Source organism: Ranitomeya variabilis, chromosome 2, assembly GCF_051348905.1.
Source record: "Ranitomeya variabilis isolate aRanVar5 chromosome 2, aRanVar5.hap1, whole genome shotgun sequence".
Taxonomy (NCBI): domain Eukaryota; kingdom Metazoa; phylum Chordata; class Amphibia; order Anura; family Dendrobatidae; genus Ranitomeya; species Ranitomeya variabilis.
In genome coordinates this window covers 377,726,215-377,738,951 of record NC_135233.1, presented here as the reverse complement: position 1 = coordinate 377,738,951, position 12,737 = coordinate 377,726,215, and the positions used below count along the sequence as shown (strand labels likewise).

General features: G+C 47.8%; 1 protein-coding gene across 2 annotated transcripts; it reads right to left on the bottom strand.

Annotated features, from left to right (window-relative positions):
- Positions 1-3,934: 3,934 nt before the first annotated feature.
- Positions 3,935-7,196, bottom strand: ZBTB12 (zinc finger and BTB domain containing 12). Of its 2 annotated transcripts, none has more exons than XM_077286070.1 (2): positions 7,035-7,196; positions 3,935-5,899 (listed from the first exon to the last, which is right to left on the bottom strand). In XM_077286070.1, the coding sequence occupies exon 2, from the start codon at positions 5,710-5,712 to the stop codon at positions 4,309-4,311; it is 1,404 nt and encodes a 467-aa protein (XP_077142185.1). In that variant the 5' UTR covers positions 5,713-5,899; positions 7,035-7,196; the 3' UTR covers positions 3,935-4,308. The 2 variants fall into 2 exon arrangements, with proteins under 2 accessions (XP_077142185.1, XP_077142186.1); XM_077286071.1 differs by lacking the exon at positions 7,035-7,196 and adding an exon at positions 6,343-6,946.
- Positions 7,197-12,737: the final 5,541 nt, after the last annotated feature.

Genomic DNA, 12,737 nt, shown 5'->3' with positions numbered 1-12,737 from the left:
GGCCGGGCGGTCTGTGTGTAAGGGCAGTCAGTGTGTAGTGAGGCCGGGCGGTCTGTGTGTAGTGAGGCCGGGCGGTCAGTGTGTAGTGAGGGCGGTCTGTGTGTAAGGGCAGTCAGTGTGTAGTGAGGCCGGGCGGTCTGTGTGTAGTGAGGCCGGGCGGTCAGTGTGTAGTGAGGGCGGTCTGTGTGTAAGGGCAGTCAGTGTGTAGTGAGGGCTCTCTGTTTGTAAGGGCAATCAGTGTGTAGTGAGGCCGGGCGGTCTGTGTGTAGTGAGGGCGGTCTGTGTGTAGTGAGGGCGGTCAGTGTGTAGTGAGGGCGGTCAGTGTGTAGTGAGGGCGGTCAGTGTGTAAGGGCGGTCAGTGTGTAGTGAGGGCGGTCTGTGTGTAGTGAGGCCGGGCGGTCAGTGTGTAGTGAGGCCGAGCGGTCTGTGTGTAAGGGCAGTCAGTGTGTAGTGAGGCCGGGCGGTCTGTGTGTAAGGGCAGTCAGTGTGTAGTGAGGGCGGTCTGTGTGTAAGGGCAGTCAGTGTGTAGTGAGGCCGGGCGGTCTGTGTGTAGTGAGGCCGGGCGGTCTGTGTGTAGTGAGGGCGGTCTGTGTGTAAGGGCAGTCAGTGTGTAGTGAGGGCGGTCTGTGTGTAGTGAGGCCGAGCGGTCTGTGTGTAAGGGCAGTCAGTGTGTAGTGAGGCCGGGCGGTCTGTGTGTAAGGGCAGTCAGTGTGTAGTGAGGGCGGTCTGTGTGTAAGGGCAGTCAGTGTGTAGTGAGGGCGGTCTGTGTGTAAGGGCAGTCAGTGTGTAGTGAGGGCGGTCTGTGTGTAAGGGCGGTCAGTGTGTAGTGAGGGCAGTCTGTGTGTAGTGAGGCCGGGCGGTCAGTGTGTAGTGAGGGCGGTCAGTGTGTAAGGGCGGTCAGTATGTGTAGTGAGGGCGGTCTGTGTGTAGTAAGGGCAGTCAGTGTGTAGTCAGGGCGGTCAGTGTGTAAGGGCAGTCAGTGTGTGTAGTGAGGGCAGTCAGTGTGTAGTCAGTGTGTAGTGAGGGCAGTCAGTGTGTAGTCAGGGCGGTCAGTGTGTGTAGTGTGGGAGGTCAGTGTGTAGTAAGTGTGTAAGGGCAGTCAGTGTGTGTAGTGAGGGCAGTCAGTGTGTAGTAAGCGGGGTCAGTGTGTGTAGTCAGATAACAGAAAAACGACTGGCACATCCAAACTAATGTGAATAGGTGCATACCAGGAGCAGCTACCTCCATATACAAAAAAAAGAGTACACTCTATCGTGCCAAAGCATGTCAATATGAATAGCAAAATGGCTTTTGAACATTAAGAAAAATATTTATGAGACGCTTTGCACAAAACTTGGCCAAATAGTGTGCAAAGAGTCTCATAAATATTTTCCTAATGTACAAAAGCCATTTTGCTATTCATATTTCATATTGACATGCTTTGGCACGATAGAGTGTACTCTGTATGTAGCGATGGCGGTCAGTGTGTACAGCGAGGTCCCCCCTGGCTACAAACATCTGCCCCCAGCCACCCCAGAAAAGGCACATCTGGAAGATGCACCTATTCTGGCACTTGGCCTCTCTCTTCCCACTCCCGTGTAGCGGTGGGATATGGGGTAATGAAGGGTTAATGTCACCTTGCTATTGTAAGGTGACATTAAGCCAGATTAATAATGGAGAGGCGTCAATTATGACACCTATCCATTATTAATCCAATAGTACTAAATGGTTAATAAAACACACACACATGATTACAAAGTATTTTAATGAAATAAAGACACAGGTTGTTGTAATATTTTATTAGACTCTTAATCCACCTGAAGACCCTCGTTCTGTAACAAAGTTAAAAAAACAAACAACAATATCCCATACCTTCCGTCGTTATGTCCCACGAAGTAAATCCATCTGAAGGGGTTAAATCATTTTACAGCCAGGAGCTGTGCTAATGCACTCGCTCCTGCCTGTAAAACCCCGGGTACTGAATGGAAAGCAGGGTGTTCTGTAGTTACCTTGAGTTGCGGTGAGGCGCCCTCTGCTGGATGTCCTCATGAACTGGAGCCTTGGAAAAGTTCCCATGCTCGAGTTCATATGAGGACATCCAGCAGAGAGCGCATCACCATGACTCAAGGTAACTACAGGTCACCCAGCTTTCCATTCAGTACCCGGGGTTTTACAGGCACGAGCACTGCATTAGCACAGCTCCTGGCGGTAAAATGATTTAACCCCTTCAGATGGATTTACATCGTGGGACATAATGACCGAAGGTATGGGATATTGTTGTTTGTTTTTTTAACTTTGTTACAGAACGAGGGTCTTGAGGTGGATTAAGAGTCTAATAAAATATTACAACACCCTGTGTCTTTATTTCATTAAAATACTTTTTAATAATGTGTGTTTTATTAACCATTTAGTACTATTGGATTAATAATGGATAGGTGTCATAATTGACGCCTCTCCATTATTAATCTGGCTTAATGTCACCTTACAATAGCAAGGTGACATTAACCCTTCATTACCCCATATCCCACCGCTACACGGGAGTGGGAAGAGAGTGGCCAAGTGCCAGAATAGGCGCATCTTCCAGATGTGCCTTTTCTGGGGTGGCTGGGGGCAGATGTTTGTAGCCAGGGGGGGCCAATAACCATGGACCCTCTCCTGGCTATTAATATCTGCCCTCAGTCACTGGCTTTACCACTCTGGCGGAGAAAATTGCTCGGGAGCCCAAGCCATTTTTTTCCGCCATTTAACCCTTTATTTTACAAGCTACAGCGCCCAAATTTTGCACATACACACTACTAACATTAGTAGTGTGGAATATGCCAAAAAAAGGGATATGAGATGGTTTACTGTATGTAAACCATGTCTCATATAATGTCGGGTTTGTGAAGGAGAAATGAAAAGCCGGCAATTGAATTACCGGCTTTTCACATATATCGCGCTGAATTAAATATAAATACAGAATATATATATATGTGTCTCAATGACATATATATATATATATATATATATATATATATATATATATATATATATATATATATATATATATATATATATATACACACTGTATATATATATTTTAACGAACATTTGAGCCCATAAATCCATTAGATGTCGGTTTTGCAAGCCTGCGAGAAAATATCGCAGTACGGATGCCATACGGATTACATACGGAGGATGCCATGCGCAAAATACGCTGACACACCCTGCCTACGGATGACATACGGATCACTATTTTGGGGACTTTTTTGCGTATTACGGCCGTAAAAAACGGACCGTATTTACATACGCTGAGTGTGACGCCGGCCTGAATGTTTTGGGAGCAGAAACTCTCCAAATCCTTCTCTAAATATAAAAACCTTCATCTTCCACTCCGAATTCTCAGCCATACGGGAGGAAGCAGTAAGGCCCCGTACAGATTAGATTAATGGCGGCCGAACCCGCTGATATCGACAGGTTCAGCCAAATATCTGAGACGTGTATTGGGACGCCAGGCGAGTGATCATTGGGGGAGATGTTGACCGGACAGGTCAGATTTTGGACTGCTGATCCTCATTGTTCTCCCATAGACCCATTGTCCGGCAGCTTTCTCATAGGAGAGCTCGGCCAAGTGATGGCTCCTGTGTACGGGAGAGTTGGCTGTCGGACAAACATTCGACATATCTAATGTGTATGGAGACCGGACGAACAGTATGCCACAACCACCACCACAGGGGACCCTCAATCTTCTCACAGAGGGGCTACAGTGGTCACACAAATATCTAGGATTGGAAAACTCATGATGGCATCAGCACCAGACAAGTTTTGGCAATTGCCCATTGGATTTGGCAGGGCAGCAGAACTAGGGTATGACATTTCTAGGCTTGTGACGCCAAGGCTGGGGTTGGCCATTGGGTGGCCGTGCGCCTAGAACTGGCTCTGGTTAGAACGGTGTTCAATTAATGGAAAACATTACCAGCAGCACAGAGTATTTAATCTAACCCAGTAATGTCCACAAGGCCATGTTTTGTTTCACTTCATTGAAAACACAATTGTTCTCCCAGAACAATAGTAAAGAGGACAAATCCTTAACAAAGTAAAAATTCAGTATTGCTACAGCAGAAATCAGGGAGAAGGTTAGAAGTTCTCCGTAAAACAAACTAAGTCCAAGTCTTCCAATCCGAAGGTCTAGGGGGTAACGTTACTTTGTGTAAAGTCTCCAAACTACAGTAGTCAAGAAAGCTAAAAACCCACGTCTATAAAAAGGAAGTACAACCGTCCGGGTATTAGTGCAAATTAGCCAAAAAGGGACCGTAAAGCTCAAACATGTCCGATCTTGTCCGCGAGTGTCTAACCCATCATAAGATTCATGTCAGGTGCCAGAGACTCCAGGGCGTTGTGTGTGGAAATATTCATCTCCACCGCTCCGGCCTCCAAGACGTTCTGTGCGGTGGTCTTCCCATGCTGCTCTTTCAGGTGACGCCTTATGGCGGGCTTGTGGGCAAATCGCACGTCGCAGTAAGAACAGCGGTACGGCCTCTCCCCGCTGTGCAGGTTGAGGTGGTCGTGGAGAGTGGACTTTTGAGTAAAGCATTTGCCACATATATTGCAGGTGTGGGACTTTACGCCCCGGTGAACGTTCATGTGTCTGTTCAGGTTACTGCTGTGGTTGAACTGCTTCCCACAACGTGGACACATGAAGACAAAGTGTTGCGCCCGCATGTGAAAGACCAGTTTCTCCACTCCTTGGAAAGTCTCTTCACATTTAGTGCATCTCAATAGTCGTCTGTTGCCGAACCTGGCATCACCGATGACCATCGCGCCGAGGGATGATGAGCCTCCTGGGCCACCAAGAGAACCTCTAGAACTGCCATCAATCACAACGCTACTTTGGCACCCACCAACCCCTCCATCGAGGATCTCGTCCTCTTCTTCATGATAGCTGCTGGGGATAATCAGAACCCCCTCACCACCTTCCACCTCGTCACTGTAGATGGCCTTCATGACCCCTTGTTGGACAGCTCCATCCACAGTCTCTCCCTCTACTGTAGAATTGACCAAAGCCTCTTCTGGTTGTGCCACAGAATTACGTTCCTCTCTTCCATTCCTCCAAGATCGCTCCACCTTTCCTCCTGCTCCACCACCACCTCCGGCTTCCACTTTCACAATACAAAGATCGGCAGGAGATTCTTCTTCCTCTTCCTCATCGTCTTCATCTTCTCCCATCATCAGCATCTCCTCCTCGCTCTCGTCCGCTTTCACAGGCTTGGAGTTCTCGGCTGGACGAAGCGGGCGGATTGTACTTGTAGTGGTTGTTGAGGTTGCGCCACGTGACGCCATGCTTTTCGGGTCCCTCAGACCTATCTGAGGATCAATAAACTGCGTCAGAGCCTGGCGACACTTTTCCACGACGTGTTCCATTTGCAAATAGCTGGCCGCCGTTAGGTAGTTCACAATATCCCGAACTGAGAATTCCAGGAGTCCAGTGTAACAAGATTGTAGAAGGTCCCACACCACCCTTGGTCCATGCATGAGGGAAACTTGGAGTTCCGAGCCAGGATTCAGAAGGAACTGATCTCTGAGGAAAGGGGAGCAGGCGGCCAGCACCACACGGTGGCCCCGGAACTTAAGTCCATCTGCGAGAACTGTCACGTCGCAGAAGCGTTCCTCCGTCCTCAGTTGGTTCATGCTACGCATCGTCGCTGCTTCGTGCCCTGGGAGTTGGAAACGAAGGACATCGTAGGCAGACGTCATCTTTGATAAGAACAGTAGGGCTTAGGACTTCAGAGAATGTCACGCAGTTTTAGACCAGAAGTTTTAATCTCAGATTTTTTTTTTCCAAGCGACAGAAAATGAAAATGAAGGTCACATGTAGATGTTGTCTAGTCCAACCAATGTGGTCTTATGATCCCCTTCCTCTGGTTCGGACATATCAGGATTCCTGCAAAGAAATAGAGACAATGAATAGAGGGAATCGACTTAGCAGGACACCATAAGGGGCGACTGACTGGCACTGCATGACCGAAATTTGTCCCACCCACCAACAGACACATGATTTTATATCACAGTTGTGCGGCCATTGACCACTGTTGCTGGGCAGAGCTTTGGCCATGTGCAACCAGTCGTCTACGTCATCTCAGCCATAGACTGGATTCACAAGGAAGGACAGCAATTTCTGGACCATTCATGGGACCTCTGACCTGAACGCCGTCTCCTGTTAAGTCCGTTGAGTTTGGAATGGTCCAGGAGTGCGGAGGTCCTGGGACAACTGACATGGGGCGGATTAGTCTTGGACAGTTGAATCTAGCAGCAGACACCTTTGGCACGACAAAGAAAGCTAAAGGAAAGGAGGCGACACAGAAGTATCCTGTCCTCACTTCATACCCCATCTTGAAGGACGCACTCTAAAGCTGGGGCAGTTCCAGTACCCGCGCCATTGTACAGTACCATAATCACAGTATAGGGGGCGCTGTACACCAGATGCCAATGTCACAGGCATCTCCTGTGTGTTGTGTAACTACACCAATACCGCTGTCTCCCCAATAACGGGAAGGGGCTACACAGCGACATGGAGGCGTCAATGTGGTCGCACCGCCGCCTCCCGCGACAAGACGCACCCAAAATCCAAACTCGCTGGATTTTTTTTAGTTGTGCACAACTTTGCCGCTGCGGATCTCAATGCCCACGTCTGACTCGCTCACGACCTGCGCACAAGTTTTCGTTTTTTCCCCCCAAAACTGTAAAATAGTTGCGTCACGGAAAACTGCAGGACTTGTCCGATACTGGATGTCGCCTGGGATGTGCAGCGGGCAGTACGCGGGGCTGCGAGCTGTGGGGGAAAGTAAGGAGACATAAAAACCCAAAAACCAGCAGCTGAGGCTGCAGAACATGGCACCCAGCACCTGGGGAACGGCAGGTAAGGGGTTAAGAAGGCAGGGTGACCTCTGATTGGTGCATGAATTAAAAGGACGATCGTATGCAAATAATAAAAGTTGCATGAAGCCCCCAGGCCACAGAGCTCTGCACCCCTGCACTCGCCCTGATCGGTCCCCCACTTTCATTTAAAGGCACATTACCTGGCCACACTGCAGCCTGTCCGGACTCTGCCCTCCTCTTCCTGTTCCTCTTCTTTCTTCCCTTACACCCCTCCCCGGACCTGTGCATGCTACTTAAAGGGGCACTGCTGCTTTCTGCCAAAGCACACAACAGCTCTGCTCGGCTCACTCTCTGCCGGTGTGCTGCGGTGTGACCAGCAGAGGGCAGTGTGAACCCAGCAATGTGCTCTGCTCACCCTCTGTGCTGCAGTGTGGCCAGCAATGTGCAATGTGCTCTGCTCACTCTCTGCCTGTGTGCTGCGGTGTGACCAGCAGAGGGCAGTGTGAGCCCAGCAATGTGCAATGTGCTCTGCTCACCCTCTGTGCTGCAGTGTGGCCAGCAGGGGGCAGTGTGAGCCCAGCAATGTGCAATGTGCTCTGCTCACCCTCTGTGCTGCAGTGTGACCAGCAGGGGGCAGTGTGAGCCCAGCAATGTGCAATGTGCTCTGCTCACCCTCTGTGCTGCAGTGTGACCAGCAGGGGGCAGTGTGAGCCCAGCAATGTGCAGCTGCAGCAGTGTGTGCACAGGGGGCAGTATGATGGTCCCCACTCCCCTGATAATATTGTGACCCAGAGCTGATTACTGGGACCCCCAAACATTCATCAGAGAAATTACTAGTGCAGTTATAATCTGTGCACTAAAGGGGAGATGAGCGTCTGGTGGGCACATTGGGCGCCGCTTATCTCCACCGAAAACAACTTCTCAGTTATTTATCCTTGTTTTATCAATAGCGACATACTCATAATGCAAAAATGCACACGGACCAATGTTTCTCTATGGGCCAGCTCCTATCTGCCGTATATTCCTCAGCTGTATTTTATGGGCATAGAAAATTGCAGCATGCTGCGTTTGTCAGCGTATTGCGCAAAAAATCCGCCAATTAAAGTCTATGGGAGCGAGAAAAATCCGGATTACACACGGACCATCAGTGTGACTTGTGAGAAATACCCACCGGTGTTCTAGAGAAAAGCCGGTAATTCAGCGCGGTGTACAGTAAAATCACACTGACAGGTTAGAATAGGTAGAATAAATGTCTACACATAGTATAGCTATATATATATATATTTCATTGACACACACATATACTATATATATATATATATATATATATATATATATATATATATATATATATATATATATACTAGCTGAAGAGCCCGGCGTTGCCTGGGCATAGTAAATATCTGTGGTTAGTTATAGCACCTCACTTCTCTTATTTTCCCCATCACATCTTTCATTTTTCCCCCCACATCTCTCATTTTCTCCCTTACACCTCTCATTTTCCCCCTCACTCCTCTTATTTTCCCCCTCACTCCTCTCATTCCCCCCTAACACTTGTCATTACGACCTCACATCTGTCATTTTCCAATCACTCCACTATTTTCCCTCACTCCTCTCATTTTGCACTCACACCTTTTCATTTTCACTTCACACCTCTCATTTTCAACTCAGTATATACATGTTTGTCATCTCCCTTATATATAGTATACACCTGTATGTCATCTCCTGTATATAGTATATACCTGTATGTCATCTCCCCTGTATATAGCATATACAGGTCCTTCTCAAAAAATTAGCATATAGTGTTAAATTTCATTATTTACCATAATGTAATGATTACAATTAAACTTTCATATATTATAGATTCATTATCCACCAACTGAAATTTGTCAGGTCTTTTATTGTTTTAATACTGATGATTTTGGCATACAACTCCTGATAACCCAAAAAACCTGTCTCAATAAATTAGCATATTTCACCCGGCCAATCAAATAAAAGTGTTTTTTAATAACAAACAAAAAAACCATCAAATAATAATGTTCAGTTATGCACTCAATACTTGGTCGGGAATCCTTTGGCAGAAATGACTGCTTCAATGCGGCGTGGCATGGAGGCAATCAGCCTGTGACACTGCTGAGATGTTATGGAGGCCCAGGATGCTTCAATAGCGGCCTTAAGCTCATCCAGAGTGATGGGTCTTGCGTCTCTCAACTTTCTCTTCACAATATCCCACAGATTCTCTATGGGGTTCAGGTCAGGAGAGTTGGCAGGCCAATTGAGCACAGTAATACCATGGTCAGTAAACCATTTACCAGTGGTTTTGGCACTGTGAGCAGGTGCCAGGTCGTGCTGAAAAATGAAATCTTCATCTCCATAAAGCATTTCAGCCGATGGAAGCATGAAGTGCTCCAAAATCTCCTGATAGCTAGCTGCATTGACCCTGCCCTTGATGAAACACAGTGGACCAACACCAGCAGCTGACATGGCACCCCACACCATCACTGACTGTGGGTACTTGACACTGGACTTCAGGCATTTTGGCATTTCCTTCTCCCCAGTCTTCCTCCAGACTCTGGCACCTTGATTTCCGAATGACATGCAAAATTTGCTTTCATCAGAAAAAAGTACTTGGGACCACTTAGCAACAGTCCAGTGCTGCTTCTCTGTAGCCCAGGTCAGGCGCTTCTGCCGCTGTTTATGGTTCAAAAGTGGCTTTACCTGGGGAATGCGGCACCTGTAGCCCATTTCCTGCACACGCCAGACTCAGTCCACTGCTTCCTCAGGTTCCCCAAGGTCTGGAATCGGTCCTTCTCCACAATCTTCCTCAGGGTCCGGTCACCTCTTCTCGTTGTACAGCGTTTTCTGCCACATTGTTTCCTTCCAACAGACTTACCATTGAGGTGCCTTGATACAGCACTCTGGGAACAGCCTATTTGTTGAGAAATTTCTTTCTGGGTCTTACCCTCTTGCTTTAGGGTGTCAATGATGGCCTTCTTGACATCTGTCAGGTCGCTAGTCTTACCCATGATGGGGGTTTTGAGTAATGAACCAGGCAGGGAGTTTTTAAAAGCCTCAGGTATCTTTTGCATGTGTTTAGAGTTAATTAGTTGATTCAGAAGATTAGGGTAATAGGTCATTTAGAGAACCTTTTCTTGATATGCTAATTTATTGAGACAGGTTTTTTGGGTTATCAGGAGTTGTATGCCAAAATCATCAGTATTAAAACAATAAAAGACCTGACAAATTTCAGTTGGTGGATAATGAATCTATAGTATATGAAAGTTTAATTGTAATCATTACATTATGGTAAATAATGAAATTTAACACTATATGCTAATTTTTTGAGAAGGACCTGTATATATATATATATATATATATATATATATATATATATATATATATATATATATATATATATATATATATATATATATATATATATATATAGACTGTATATATGTTTTCACGAATATTTGAGCCCATGGATCCATTCTATGTCTATTTTGCAAGCCGGCAAGATTCGTACGGATTCCCTACGGATGACACACAGATAATTTTTAGAGAAAAAAATCACATCCTCGCGTTGAATACGGATCACTGTTCAGGAACTTTTCTGCATATTACGCCTGTAAAAAAAAGACCGTATTTCCCTACGCTAAGTGTGACGCTGGCCTTAGGGTGATCAATGAGTGGAACAGGCTGCCACGAGAGGTGGTGAATTCTTCTTCAATGGAAGTCTTGAAACAGAGGCTGGACAGACATTTGTCTGAGATGGTTTAGTGAATCCTGCATTGAGCAGCGGGTTGGACACAATGACCCTGGAGGTCCCTTCCAACTCTATTATTCTATGATTCTATTATGGGCACCACATATTGCTCCATACAGTATAATGAGCCCCATATATTGCTCCATACAGTATAATGAGCCCCATATATTGCTCCATACAGTATAATGAGCACCATATATTGCTCCATACAGTGTAATAAGCACTATATATTGCTCCATAAAGTAAATGATGGGCCCCATATATTGCTCCACTGGCTGCAGGTCAGGACTCCTTAGCATCGCCGTCTTCCAGCTCTCTACACGGTGACTGTTCAAAGCAGAGGGTGCACACTAGTGACATCATCGTGCCCTCTGACCTGAAACGTCACAGAGTCAGAAGATGCGGAAGACACTGCAGCTGTGGAGGAACGGGGAGAGGTAAGTATTGAAAGTACCAGGGCCCCGAGCAAGCGGGGGGATGGACAGTCAAGGACGCTAGCACCTGGCCCTCATATCGCACTGGTGCCCCTGATTGCGAGTGGGCCCGCCTTCCTGCTCAGGGCCCTAGCACTTGCCCCAGTGTGCCAGGTGCTGATGCTGACCCTGCCCATGTAGACAGCCACAACACATGCCTGTTTGTTAGGCAATGCCTGCATGTGTTGTGACTGTTGAACAGCCGCGAGACATGCAGCCGCGGGGACACGAACATATTATTCGAGCACGCTGAAGACACTTGGTTAGCACCCGAGCATGCTCAGATAACACTTTATCCAAGCACGTTCACTCATCACTAATCCAGACCCATTACCCCCCTGATATATAACATCCGGCCCCATGCCCCCCAGTGTATGTCATCCACCCTCCACATACTATTTGCTTTTACTAACGTGACAGAACGGCCGGTGGTGCGGAGATCAATGATACCAGCCCACTCCTGTAATAGGAGCCATCGGGGTAACATGTCCATCCATGACATTTCTTTATCCTGAATCTTCCCTCAAGTGCAAAGGCGCTGTGGGCAGAAAAGTCACCAATGCTCTTCTGACCTCATAACTGCAGAGTCCAGGCCTCCTCTGGTATATCATCAGCCCAAACACTGAGCCCCCACCAGGAGCTTCATGGCCGAGCAGCTGCAGCCCCCACACACAGAATAATGCAGCCCCCACACACAACACAGTATAGTGCAGTCCCCACACACACACAGTATAGTGCATTCCCCCCACACACAGAATAATGCAGCCCACCACACAACGTAGTATAGTGCAGCAGACACACACAGTATAGTGCAGCCCCCCACACACAGTATAGTGCAGCCCCCACAGACACAGTATAGTGCAGTCCCCCCACACACAGTATAGTGCAGCCCCCCACACACACAGTATAGTGCAGTCCCCCTCACACAGTATAGTGCAGTCCCCTCACACACAGTATAGTGCAGCCCCCCACACAGTATAGTGCAGTCCCCCTCACACACACAACACAGTATAGTACAGTTCCCTCACACACAGTATAATGCAGCCCCCACACACAGTATAGTGCAGTCTCCCACACACACAGTATAGTGCAGTCCCCCCACACACAGTATAGTGTAGTCCCACCACACACAGAATGCAGCCCCCCCACACAACATAGTATAGTGCAGCAGACACACACAGTACAGTGCAGTCCCCCCCACACACACACACAACACAGTGCAGTGCAGCCCCCCACACACAACACAGTATAGTGCAGTCCCCCCACACACAGTATAGTGCAGCTGAGTCGCCCTCCAGGGCCGTGGGGTACCCGGTACCAGGTCTGGTGTTCACAGGGAGATGTCCCGGTGGCGGCGACCCGGTCCATGAAATTGAATAAAGTTTATGTTCGTGACGCCACCTGTGGTATTCGGTCAGTGGGGACCAACGCTGCTTAGAGGGGTCCACTGGGGTGATGTTATGGCAGCTAGATGGTATACCTTCCCACAGGTGAAGTAGGTCCCCAGGGCTCCCAGTGTATAGATGAAGATGGTGAATGGTGGAGTAAAGAACGAGGACACAGGTTTGCAGTCTCTTTACCTGGTTTACTGAAGACTTCAGGCAACCGCAGTTCAGGGCACCAGATCACAGGGCAGGCAGGGTCCGGCCGGCTTGGAAGTGAAT

Coding starts and splice junctions, on each gene's coding strand:
- ZBTB12 (XM_077286070.1), bottom strand. CDS start 5,712: ATGACGTCTGCCTACGATGTCCTTCGTTTCCAACTCCCAGGGCACGAA.